This window comes from Rhinolophus ferrumequinum, chromosome 16, assembly GCF_004115265.2.
Source record: "Rhinolophus ferrumequinum isolate MPI-CBG mRhiFer1 chromosome 16, mRhiFer1_v1.p, whole genome shotgun sequence".
NCBI lineage: Eukaryota > Metazoa > Chordata > Mammalia > Chiroptera > Rhinolophidae > Rhinolophus > Rhinolophus ferrumequinum.
This window is the reverse complement of record NC_046299.1, coordinates 64,633,959-64,647,788: the sequence shown is the minus strand read 5'-3', so window position 1 is coordinate 64,647,788 and position 13,830 is coordinate 64,633,959. Positions and strand designations below refer to the sequence as shown.

Genomic DNA, 13,830 nt, shown 5'->3' with positions numbered 1-13,830 from the left:
TTTTACACTTTAATATTTTTTTTATCGATGCCAATCTCTTGTACAATGAGCGTTCGTTACTTTTATCACAAGAAAGGAAAAAAACTTAAAAGCCCAATGTCTGCATAGGAAATGGACTTGGAATACATATGCCAAAAGGTTGAGCAGCTTCCCTCTAGCTGATGAAATTTCAGATGCTTCTTTTTTTTCCATACCCTTCTAATTGTTCTATAAAGATCAGAAAATTGGGAAGTAATTTTCAAACACAGGAACAAAAAAGTAAGTAATTCTTAAAACTGAGACTTTATGACATGGCAGCTACCAAGGTTACCTCAGAATTTAAATAGCAAGACCAGGTAATCTGAAAGGTTGAACTTCACGCTGAAGTCTGAACAATTCCAACAGCCTACTTTTTCTCTTGCTTGTCATTAAAAACTACCACACAAAACAGCAACAGCCTGCAGCTCAAAAGCCAAACATGACATCTAAGAAGCCAACCAGCAAATACATAAAACCCATGGTGTCCTCTGAGGGTGAACAGCACTGTGCATCTCAAGTACTCAGTACATGGAGAATAATCCACGCTAACTTCCTTCACCCTCACCAGGCTGAGCTCACAGCTATGAAGTATTTATCATGTGTTTTTTGATCATCTTCAGATCAGGTAGCCATACTCAGAATTTTTAAATATTTGGGTATTTCCGCTTAAAGCATCTTTTCCTCATTTGGGGAGACATGGTAAAAGGTGAAGGTGGGTAATAGGAGAAAAAGGGAGCAGGGGACTTCTTAACAGATTATACACAGCCCTGCTCCTTTTCATGTATGTGTTCTCTCATTCATTCATTCAAATATTCACTGAGTCCCTATATATCAAGCTTGTGCTAGGCCCAAGGAATAAAACATTTAGCAAAAAATGGGGTTCGATTTAGTAGGGGCATTCGCTGCATCAAATCATATCAATAAATGTAAAATTATAACTGTGGGAAGTGCTACTAAAAAAGTCATTAACTGGGTCACTTAAGGTTTCAGAATGAAATTCCTAAATTAACAGATTAATGAAGTTTTAAGAACTGTGCTCCCTGCTGATAACATTCTGAAGCACTGTTAATTAGTATTTCTCCTCCTTCAGAGCCCCCTCTGGAGCCTTTCCTAAAGGTACTAATTTCTCTTGCCCTAGAAAATCCTGATTGCTCTTCTGTTTCACTAATTCCATAATGCAGTTTACAACCCTGTAGCTGCCTCTGAGGTAAATCACTAAAATGCAGAAACCTAACCTGATTTTGAATATCTTTCTAATAAACTACCATGAAACCAAATGGCACCATCATTCAAGCCAGAATTGTAACACATGAGTACCAGTGTCAGGGTTTGAAGGAAGCACATAAAGAGCCAAATCATTGCCAAATATATTATCAGAGTTTTAGCCATACTCTGATCATCATGCTCTGCCATGAATGGAAACAACATGTGGCATTAGAGGGAGGTGTGGGAAGCAGTTAAATTTGGCAGTGGCAACAGGTGCATCAAGAAAGGAATTCTGGCTGCAGACAGGAAAAGGAAGAGGCATAAAGGACTAAGGGGATGGAGACATGGATGGAAAACAGGGAATACAAGAAGTGAACAGAAATAAAGAACAATTACCCCCAAAAAATCAACAAAAACAAAAAACCCACAAAAACTAGATCATGGAAAACTCAGAATTAAGAAAACCTGGACAAAAAAGAAGAGCTGACGAGAACATCTGAAGACTACAATTCAGAAGTTTATGGTGCTACCTACCCCCAAAATATCAATCTGATTCCAATTCAGTTCCAATGTGGTATGGGCACGTCGGGCACAAAAGAAGCCTCCCAACTTTATTCCTTGTCCCATCTAGAGCTGCCTAATACTGACTACAGAATGAGAACAACAAGTATATTTAAAAGGACTCCAAATTCAGCTTGATGAAAAAGTGATGGGGCAGCATATGCCAGTAAAGTAGAGATGAGAGTCTCGTAAACCACCTCTTCCAATGAGAAAGACACTCAAGACCAAGCATGGGCATTCTCTAGCCAACCAGGACATGACTACAGATTTTACCAGAATACTTGTTATACGAGTATTTTAAACTTACTGGGACAGCGATCTGTATGACCTTTAAGATCTCATTATTTTACCCATAGTTCCCCCGCCCCCGGAAAAAAAAAAAAGGCTAGTGGTGGCATTTCAATCTGAACTACTAAAAAATGCACAAAGATACTGCATAAGATACCTGCATGACAATATTTGGTCTTCTCTTAAGAATCCAGACTCTTCGGCTTTTTATAATCCTGCAATTTTCAAAATCTTTTCTATTACTTTACATCTAACAATCTTAGGAAACAGCCTGCTTTATTAATTCTCTCTTTTCAGATTAATTAATGCTGACATTCAGGAAGCTAGCCACCCTATGAGATATACAGATCAGTTTAACTAAGCTTCCTCTCCACTTTCATCTCTTACTAGACTCCCCTTCAATCACCGGGCTCCAGCCACGCTTGCTTCCTTTCTATTCTGGAATAGAAAACTGTGATCTTTTGTAAGAAGCTCTATCTAATTTATCTATGTATTTATAGGACCCAGCACTTAACAGAAATTCAATAAATACGTAGATAAAAATCAAACATGGGTTATGGCCCAGTAATCTGTTTAAAGTTGATTCTATATCATAGGTTCAGCCATCATAACAAAACATTGAGAATATTCCAAATGGACACACACGTCTTTAATACAATTTATCAGAACAAAACGAACACAAGCAATGACTGCAGCTACATGCTGGTGGTCCAGAGCATCAGACCAAGGGCATGGCTCTCTCTACAGAATATTCCATAACAAGGCTTGTTTGAAGGCCTTGCAATTCAGCACAACTGCTGACTACTGCCAAAACTAAAAAGGAATAGAAAGACTACAATCTGACTAAATTTTGCTAAATTGTTTTAAGTGCTTAAAAAAAAAGTTTACTAATTTTTTTAAAAAGGCATTAATCCTACAGAAAGAAGCTTTAATTACTTACCAAGAACCACCACTTCCATCAAAATTTAGGAGGGAAACTAATAATAGATCACTTAATATCACAATGATCCTTGCTCCTCAAAAAAGCATTATTTATAAGTCTGATGTAACTAAGTAACTCACATTCTCAATGAACTGGGTATTAGACAGCATAAGGAAGTCATTGAAGACATTATGTAGGCGACAATCTGTGGCTTTAGTTTCACGAATTAGTCCGTCCACTTGTTTCTTGATTTCATGGGTCCTAGAGATAGTCTGCTGTGAGAATTCCTGTAGGAACTGTAGCAGCTATTTTAAAAAAATAAACATACAGCAGTATCAATATTACATGCATCTATTCTTTGTGTCAAAACAAAAAATGACCCGTTTTCTTTCACCTTTGTGTGTGTGTATGTGCTGGAATGTACAAGGGATGCCGCTTTTGTCAATGCTAAGTCCATGTAGCCCTGAAAAATGGCGAAAGCTCATCAAAACAGTGACAAGGAGTCAATGGACACTTGCTGTCTCGTTGTCTCGTTTCTGGAGGAATTTTAAAGTCCTGTTTGGTTGTCATTCTACAAGGATCACAAAGGGTAAAACAACAAACCCCCTTTTAAAAAATCCTATTCACATGCGACTTTGGAATCACAGTACTGAGCTTCTTGTACCACCCGCCTGAAGAACCCCACGCCACGATGACCACATACTGGCTTGTCCACCGCCCTACTCGGTCCAGGGACCGTCATGGACTCGCCACATTAGTGCCACAGCAATCCCGCGGCGCGGGGGAAAGCGGTCTGCCCGGCTCAGAAAGAGACCCCGCGTCTGGGCCCCCGTCCGAGTGGGACTCTAAGGGCCCGCCCCCTCCCTAGTGCCTGGGCTCTGCCATGATGATGAAGTGTTCGGGGGCGACAAAGGATGTGTGTTACGGGACGGCCAGGGTGGAGAATCGGGCTCCAGTTCCCCCCCTCGCAGGCCACGCGTCACCCCAGGCGCCCCCTCTCCCTCCGCTCCCGTTCAGTCCCGGGGACCCGCCGCTCACGCCCGCGTCGGCTGCCAGCGACCAGCTCTGGCTGCCGCGGCGGATCTCCTCCAAAGACCAGGGCCGCTCCCACACCGGCTCGGACGCCGGCGCCCGCTCCTGGTCTGGGATCGCCTGGTTCATCTGCAACGAGAAGGACGAGAAGAGGGGCTGAGCTTCCGGGAGGCAGTCGCCCCGGCCCGGCCCGATCCCAGCCTGCCGTCCTCACCATCCCCGCGGTGCACTTCGGCGGACCTGGGCACCACGAGGGCCGCACCCGCCCAGGCCCGCAGATCTCCAGAAGCCGAGCTTCCAGCCCCGCGGCCCCACACGTGACCTGGCTTCACGTGACTATGTCACACGTGACCTAGCCCACACGTGACCGGACCTGCGGCGCCGCAGGAAGGAAGCTGCTGGATGTAAATTGGGGCTGAGATTTAGGAGGGTTGCAGCTGGGCAGGGGCAGGGAAGCTGGAGGAAGGAGGGGTGCTGACGCCAGGGGGCGCTGAAAGTCTGGGGTGGGCCGGGGTGCCCTTCAACCGGAGGGCGCAGGTGGTGGCACACGATTAGCCCTGGAGCGCGCTACTAGCCCCTCGCGTCTCCCGACAGGAACGACCAGCCTCCAGGCTTTAGACGTCGCGGGGATGTGGGCACCCCTTCCTTGCTTCTCCTGTTCCTTGATTATAGTCCGCTTCCATTCTGGGCGTCTGTACACAGGCGCTCAGTAAATGGAGAATGACTGGCATATCTGGCCATCAATGGCATGCTGTCTTTCAACTCACTGTGTAGGTCCTGCTTAAAATCTTTTACTCCCTGGGCATTGTAAGGGGGACATTCAGGGAATCAGTAACGTAATTAGAGTTAGCTAGTTTGCAGTTTGACTCACTGCATAGCTCTCTATTTAGCCACCGGTAATTAGACTTAGTTTGTTTGCAGTTTGATCCATCCTGATATTCATCTGTTTTCTCTTTGTTTCTCTCCTCACTGATTAACTGAAGAACTCTGTTCCCTTTCTCAACCTCGTTAATTAACAACATCCTAACCTGAAAAGAGCAATTTCTTAATCCCCAGGCGTCTTGACACTGGAAGGCAATTTACAACTCCCTTGCAGCTTTCACTGGTAACACATTAAAGTCCCAGGTCGCTATGGCCAGGTCGGAGTCCAGAGATAATATCATCTTCAGACCAGACCCCAGGAAGGATGTCAGCCCTCAAACCTGCCTGACTGACTCCCCCTTTCCTATATAACAAAAAGCTAACCAGAAGTTAGCTTTCCACTCTGGTGCAGCTGTCCACTCTGACTCCGCTCTGCCTGGGCAAACCCCACCCTATCCCATCCCCTCCTTACTACCCACAGCAGGCGTCTTCTTTAAACACTGCCATGGGCATTCTCTCTGCCCTAATTTTAAGAAAACCTTTTCTCACTCTCCCACTTTGTAGAGCCTGTGAATGCTTTCACCTTTTTCGAACAACCAGGGGTTAATTCTACATCACACAGACATTGCACTGAGATGCAAGTCCAGCCTTCTGCTATGATCCTTACTTCTGAATCCATCCTCAACTCTCCCAGCTCCCTGCTAGTGTTCAGTGATCTGGCTGTTCCATCTCACACTTCCTTGAAGTTCCTTCTCACTGCGGAGTCCCTCTTGTGACAAACCAACTTACCTTTTAAATACAGATCCCAATTCCTTTCCATCTTGTGTAACCAAGGGCAAGTATTCCAACCGTGAGCTTTCTTCCCCAGTAAAGGGAGGATATATACCTTGCAGGGACATGTTATTAAATGAAGTGCTGTTTGTGCAATAGCTTGCATTGTACCTGCCATACAGCGAGCATTCAACAGAATTACTCGGCCATAAGAAAGAATGAAACCTTGCCATTTGCGACAACATGGATGGACCTAGAGCAGGGGTGTCCAAACTTTTTTCAAGGGTTTTCACCAAGGGCCATATGAGGTAAAATACACAAACAGCCGGGCCACTCACTCGAGGTGAAGTACATATTGCTTCACCTGGTTTATTTAAGTAAACTAAATATATTTCTGGAATTTGCTGCGGGCCAATTAAAAATGGATTGCGGGCCGTAGTTGGCCGGCAGGCTGCAGTTTGGACACCCCTGACCTAGAGGGTATTATGCTAAGTAAAATAAGTCAAACCAAGACAAATACTGTATGATTTCACATATGTGGAATCTAAAAAAGCAAATGAACAAATTCATAGATACAGAGAACAAACTGATGGATGCCAGGTGGGATAGGGTTGGGGCATTGGGTGAAACAGATGAAGGGGATTAAGTATAAATTTCCAATTACAAACTAAGTCATGAGGATGTAATGTACAGCATAGGGAATATAGTCAATATCATAATAACTATGGATGGTGACAGATGGGTACTAGACTTATCGTGCTGATCACTTCATAAGGTATATAAGTATCTCATCACTGTGTTGTATACCTGAAACTAATATAATGTCAACTACAATTTAAAAATAAATTTAAAACAAAACGCAGATCTTACCATTTCTCCTATGCCCTTTATTTGTCCAACTCTTGGATTTTCTTTTCACCTCTGTCACATCAATAACAACTCCCCTGATTATCCCAAATATGATTTAAGTGCCCCCTGAATTATTGTCAATATGTCTTTAAACATATTCCTCATAAAGTATTACATTGTATTATAATGTATTTATATATCTGTCTCCTCTTTAACAAATAATAGCTAATATTTGTGAAGTACTCAGTGTTTACCAAATACCTTACACATATTTAATTCTCACAATGATATTATAAGGTAGATATTACCATGTTTCCCGAAAATAAGACCTAGCCAGACCATCAGCTCTAACGCGTCTCTTGGAGCAAAAATTAATATAAGACCCGGTCTTATTTTACTATAAGACTGGGTCTTACATAATATAATATAGTATAATAATTATAATATAATATAATATACTACCAGGTATAATATAATATAAGACTGGGTCTTATATTAATTTTTTGCTCCAAAAGACACATTAGAACTGATGGTCCAGCGAGGTCTTATTTTCAGGGAAATACGGTATTATCCCTTCCCCCCACCCCTTGTTATAGTTGAGAAAACTGAGGCACAGGTTAGAAAACCAGTAAAGAATCAGAGCCAGAACACACACAGTTAGCCACTATGTTACACCATAGCTAGTCTTCATTTCTTAAGGGAACTTTATTTAAGTTGTCATCTACAAACTCCCAGCTATTACCCTAGTCATTAATTTTAAAAAACAACAACAACTTTAGAATTTGGTTGGTAAAATTGAGGTGAGCCACTTATCAAACTTGCATCTCACCTGATATCATCATGGGCAACTTCAGTGGCCATGTGGATGAACCTGCCTCAATGTGCCCTAATAACCTTAATGTACATCCCAGTTCTCAAAGCCCCTGCTTATCCACACCCTGGACCTCATAACCTGAAACTGGATGGCTTCTAAATCTGGATGCAATAAAGCAGCCTCTTAAACTTTCAGATCTCTCTCTGTCTCTCTCTCTCTCTCTCTCTCTCTCTCTCTCTCTCTCTCTCTCTCTCCCTAGTCTGTTCTCAACTAACCAAACCTAAGTCCCTCAGTGCACCCTTTTCTCCCACTTGTTGCTTTATTTCCTTGCCTGTTCCGCCTAGAGCCCATGATAGTAGCCTACAACTTCTCTTGACAGCCATTAATATCCACACATTATGTTTCTCACACATAATCTTTGATCGTAATGTCAGTCAAATTTGACCAAGAACTACAAGGTAAACAAAAGCTTTACTGAGGGGGTCTTTAGGAATTGCAATTCAAAACACAGGTTTGGGTAGAAACCCAACTGTGTCCAAGGGGGAAAGAAAGAGACAGTGTATAAAGACAGAAAAGGGGAGGGGAGGCTTCCTAAAGGAAGTTGTTTTGAAAGAGCTGTGATTGGTGCTGGCATACAGACTTACACTGTGCAATACTTGATTGATTGCTTATGTCTATTGCTAGGTGAAAATTTTATTTCTTTTGATGTAGAGTTCAGTGTAGAGCAAGTCACAGGAACTGTGTCCGGATGTAGCCATTTGAGTTTTAACCCAGTTCCGAAGTTCAGTTTCACATGGAGGGTGTGTTAGCTTCCTAGAGTACTCCTGGGTCTGTTTTAGAATTGTTCTTTTGACAATAGTAACTCCATTTTGCTATTTTTCTTTCAAGCTAGCTCCTAACTTTGAATGAGTCCAACTATGCTCTTTCTCTTTTCCTGGACCTACGTTCCTGAAGGAAATCACTACACATTCCTATTCTACAAACTTAGCTGGACCCTCATCGCTGAATAGCAGTCCTTTTACTTACCTTTGATTTTTATACTTATCCTTGATCAGCTTTCTATGATAACTTCACATTGTTCAAACTATCCACTGCTTCCACCAGAGAGAACAGACTTCGCCTTGTCACTTCATACTTATAATGTTTCTATGTCTACATCTGTGTATCTCATGCAGCTCTTTATTTGCACAAAACTGAATTCGACTGGCAAAGTCAAACAAAATACAATTTTTAGGAAAGATACTGCAGAGCTCACAGAACTTAAGAAAAAGCTAGTAGACAGGTCTTGGGAAGAGCATAAACCAGAGGAACTCAGGACAGCCTTCTCTGAGCCACAGCCATCAGAATGATTGCGCTCCAATCATTTCCCTTTTTATGTTTCTCCGCTGAAGTTTCAAGTTCCTGAGATAAACAGAATCTGATTGGCTTCCCTTAGGTCATATTCCCACTTATCTAATTGGCACTTCTACCAAGATCACATGGAACAGATATAAGTGGGTCCAAAAACAAAAATTGGGAACTGTTGCCAAAAGCAGGGAGAAGACATGCTAGGCAAACGAAAACAACGGGCTGCATGCTCCCTCAGTCCCTTTCTTCCAGTCTCTGGAAAAGCCATCCCCACTCTTGCCCAGGGTCAGTCAGTGACCACCATGTTGACTGAGCCTCTCCTGCTTCCCTGGGATGGAGCTGTCTTAAACTCCCCTTCCTGTATGCTCAGTGTTGCTCTCTTTACTGGCACTTCCACCATAGACTTGCAAATGTTTTTGAGTCATTCTTTTTATTGAATTTGTTCATGTTAAAGAATTCTTGCACTGCCATAACCATGCCTGAGAATTCAGATAAATTTATCTGGCGTATAGTATTTTAAAACTTAATTCATTTGCATTTTGATAAGTTTACAATCTTTTAAATATTATAATAAGAGTTGAAATTCTAAAGCTGCTGCAATTCTTTACATTTTCAATACTGTATGACATTGAATAACATTTCTACATATTTATCTCAGTTTATTTTTCAGTAATATAATCTCCAATAAGATTTTGCTATAAAAGATACATACTTTTCAGAGAAAAGACATGCCTCAATATCTAAGAGATTATTCATTCAGGTTTTTGGTTCTCAAATGAAATCTTCAGTTTAACCAAGAATTTTTTGCTTTACTTTTTAGCCCCCAACCTCCCTTGGCTCAACTACTCAGCCAAATACATCAAAAGGCAGACATCCAGCCTGCAACTTCAAGTAATACCAACACCATCACCCAGAAGTGGTTGGCAAGTTCTGTAGAGGAGACACGGTAACTGTCTTAGGAGACCAATTCCTGCACCGACAATTTAACTAAAGCTGAACTGTTATAGGGAACGCTCCCTCATTGGATGCTATGACATCAGCATCATTTTCCTCACCCATTCACTTCCCTCTGTGTGTGTGTGTGTGTGTGTGTGTATGTGTGTTATCCAGTCCTTTTTTATTGAATACATTTGACATATAACATTGTGTAAATTTAGGTGTTCAATGTGTTTCTTTGATACAGTTATATATTATATTATGATAGCCATTTATCACATTACATAATTAAAGTACAATATTGTTGTCTATATTTATTATACTGCACATTAGATAAGTATGGCTTATTTAGTACTCATTGAATGCTTATACCCTTAAACAACATAAATTTTAACCTTCCACCCCCTATCCCCTGGTAACCACCATTTTACTCTCTATATTTTTTACAAGTTTGACTTTTTTTACATTTCACATATAACTGATAACATATAGTACTTCTCTGTCTCTGTTTGACTTATCTCACTTAGCATAATGTGCTCAAGGTCCATTCATGTTGTCCCATTGCTTCACTCTTGCCAGTACCAAGTCTTCAACTCCTGCATTTGGCAAAGATATTGATTACATATAATATTGAAATATGTTATATATAAATTATAATATATTAATATATACAAATTTATTATATATAATTTTAAATTTTCTCTTCTTTTAATTGTTGCACTTTTCAATTTGAAATCGTTTCAGGTTTACAAAGAAGTTGCAAAAATGATGCAAAGAAATCCCATATTTCCTTTACCTGGTTCCCAAATATTTATATCTTACATAAACACAGTACAATCAAAACCAGGAAATTAATATCAATGTATTACCATTGTCTAATCTATAGGCCTCATTCAAATTTTGTCATGTGTCCCCTGTCCTTTTATGGACCAGAATCCCATCCAGGATTACATAGTGCATTTGTCATTCCTCCTTAGTCTCCTTTAATGATATATAATTCCTTTATCTTACTTTTTCATTCATGACCTTAACGCTTTTGAAGACTATCAGCCAATTCTTTTATAGAATTTCCTTCAATTTGGGTTTCTCTGTTTCCTCATGAATAAATTCAGATTATGCATTTTGGGCAAGAATACAATGTGGAAAAAACAAATATGATACACAAGAACATTTAGGAAAACATTAAAATGGAAAAACTGAGGAGGGACTAGCCTTACCAGACATGAAAACATACTATAAGCCTCTATAATTAAAACAGTGTAGTATCAGTGCAAGAGTAGACAAAGAGACCATTGGAAATGAATAGAAAACTCAAAACAGACCCAAGCACATTTGGAAACTTAGCATACTGATAAAAGTCACTCAAGCCACTGGGGCAAAAATGGACTTCTGAAAAAATGATGCTGGAACAACTAACTGGGTAGCTATTTGGAAAAAAGATAAAAGTTTACATAAAAATTTTACATAAAAATAAACACTTTACATAAAAATAAACTCTAACTGGATTAGAGATTTAACTGTAAAAAAGGAAACCACACAAGCACTAGCAGAAAACATGAATGACTTCCTCTTTAACCTCAGTAGAGAAAGTCTAATTATGACTCAAAAGCCAGACTCAATTAATATAAAATAAAAGAAACAAATGATAAATTTGAATGCATAAAAATAAAGTGTTTTTTCATGTGAAAAATAATAATAAACAAAGTCAAAAGACAATTGACAAATGAGGAGAAAATATTTGCAACATATATCACAGACAAATGGCTAATATCCCAAATAATAAAGAGCTCTTAGAGATTAAGTAGCAAAGGATCAAAAAGTCAATAGTAACAATAGAAAAAAGAAAGAAGGCCTTTAATTTTAGTCACACAGCAGCCTAGCTGACTGTCCCCCCCCCCCCCCCCCCCCCCCCCGTGTATTTCCTTGACGAAAGAAAAGTGAGACTGTGCCTTTTTGGGACTTTGCTTATCTCTGTTTTACACCTTATGTCTCTCTGTCTGGTCCCCAAAAGATGGTTTGCAGCAAATGATGAGTAAGATTCCCCATGGGGGGAACAACTCAAGCCAGGCGGAACTGAGTGGGGACCCCCAATGAGCTGCCTTAGAAGATCCAAAAAGGAGCCTTGCCTCCCCTTCCCCCTGCCTGGGAAAAGCCATTGCTGACTCTGGCTTTCCTCTCACCTGATTGTGAGAGAAGTCATGAGGGCAATAAAGATCAGCTCTCCTCACTTATCTCAACAGAACTGTGACTACATGAGAGACTTGTCCCTGGGAGGATACGTGTATCGTAGTTAAGACATCATGGGACTTTATGCTTCGGCTGTTAACAGACAAAGGGTGATTGAAATAAACACTTTTTCTGCTATGATGTATGAGTCTCAGAGACCGTGTAAGAAACTATGTTACTTTCTTGTATTTGTATGAGTGTCAATAAAAGCCACCAGTCAGCCCGATTCGAGGCTCCAGTCTCTGGTGACTGTGAGACCCCTTGGCCCTCTGAGATTTAACTGCATTAAGTCTCTGTTTCTTTCTTTCTTAAAACTTAACCCAAAGCTGCCCCTTCTCGTTCCCTCACTGCCTGTGTTGCGCTGGACGCGACACTTAATGTATGAAAATATGTCCCAATATTCAAAATTAAAAGTACATTAAAACGGTACACATAATATTTCTGTCCTATCAGAGCAGCAACATTTTGAAAATATGACAGCCATTCTATCAACCAGAGTGTGGGGGAAAGGCACTGTCATACATTATTAGTGGGAATGCAACCCAAAAGGGAGGATGACCCTCTTGAAGGAGACTTTGGCAAAATGTAGCAGAACTATAAATGTATTTTTTGACCCAGCAATTCCAATTTGAGGGATTTACCCTGAAGATACACTTCCAATAATATGAAAAACATGTAAAAGGAAATTTGCTGCAGAATTGTTTGTAATTGCAGAAAAATTGGAAACAATCAAAATGCCCAATGAAAAAGAAAAAAGCAGCACCTTGCATCCAGGGGTGGGCTTGGTACTATCAGCTGGGTCTTGATGTTCTTCTGTTGAACATAAGAAACTTCACAGAACATGAATGTTAGACAGTGTGACTAAGATGGGTCAGGACAGAACGAGACCACTTGCTCTTATATCTGAACACAGACAAATTTAGGAACATTGTCTCCACCACAGACTGAGCACGCATCCCTCCTCTGACTGATGTGAGTGACTGCTCTTTCTTTACCACTTATAGCTCTAGTCTCACTCTTGTCTCCCCTCCTTCTACACAGGATTTAGTAAGATGCCCCATCACGGAGTTCCTCTGCTTCCTACCAGCATCCAGTCCAGGGCAAAGCCCACTTGAACCCTTCCCAAAGTCAATGAACACAAGTCCAAATCCCACAAGGCCTTTCCAACATCCTCTTATGGAGATGACCCCATGGTTTCTATAGTATGCATTCTCCCTCAATGCAATGATTAATAAACTCAACTTGTTCAACTGCAGGTCTGTTCTTGGTGGTATTTGGCTGAAAGGCAGCGGCACCATACATAAGAGAGTAGTTGAATAAACAATGTACCAGGCAGTGTGCTCAGCATTTGGCAAGATTCATGACATTTAATGCTCACCAAGGCGGCGGAGTCTGTGAGTGGCAGAGAACAGAGGTAAACCCGGATGATACAGCTCTACAGACCCATCACCACCATCACTCTACCACATCCTTGCGGCATCCCCAGGGTTTTTTCTGTTGTCACAGTTCACTTCTGCTTCCATTACTGAAGCACAGACAGTCCTAATAGGTGCTTCAGCAATCATTTCACCCAGCTCAATAATTTCCTGTCCTTTTCCTGGTCATCCTCTTTCTATCCCTACATGATTAAAATTGCAACTAGTGAAAGTCCTAAAGGAGCTCTCTGTGAGGGTATCTATGAAGTCAGGGTAGATCTCTGGACAAGCGCCCCAGTCTGCGCTTCTCAAACATTGGGGTACCCAGAAGTCTCCCATGGAACTTGTCAAAATGCAGGTTCTAATTCAGTACTGAGATGGGCCCTGACATACTGCATTTCTAACAAGCTCCCAGGCTCCTGACACTAAGAAATATTGGGATAAAGAATTCCCTGGTGAGCGGTACTGCTCCATGGTGCGAACCTTGACAGCCAACATGTCTCTGTGTCAGAGGGAAAGTGATGAAGAAAGAGCTGGATATCACAGAGGAGAGAAGCCAGGACTTGCTTCTCATATGTTGTGAG

General features: G+C 41.1%; 1 protein-coding gene across 5 annotated transcripts in view; it reads right to left on the bottom strand.

The window, feature by feature from the left end:
• Positions 1 to 4,381, bottom strand: part of LOC117035944 (WASH complex subunit 2A) — a 50,757-nt gene extending 46,376 nt beyond the window's left edge. For 4 of the 5 annotated variants that reach the window (XM_033130224.1, XM_033130229.1, XM_033130226.1 and 1 more), the window contains exons 1-3: positions 4,242 to 4,381; positions 4,034 to 4,156; positions 3,136 to 3,300 (exon numbers count right to left, since the gene is read on the bottom strand). In XM_033130224.1, the coding sequence (XP_032986115.1) occupies positions 3,136 to 3,300; positions 4,034 to 4,156; positions 4,242 to 4,244 (291 nt within the window). In that variant the 5' untranslated portion in view covers positions 4,245 to 4,381. Of the gene's footprint in view, positions 1 to 3,135; positions 3,301 to 3,389; positions 3,530 to 4,033; positions 4,157 to 4,241 lie in introns of those variants that run through there. The other variant, XM_033130227.1, reaches the window with a different exon arrangement.
• Positions 4,382 to 13,830: the final 9,449 nt, after the last annotated feature.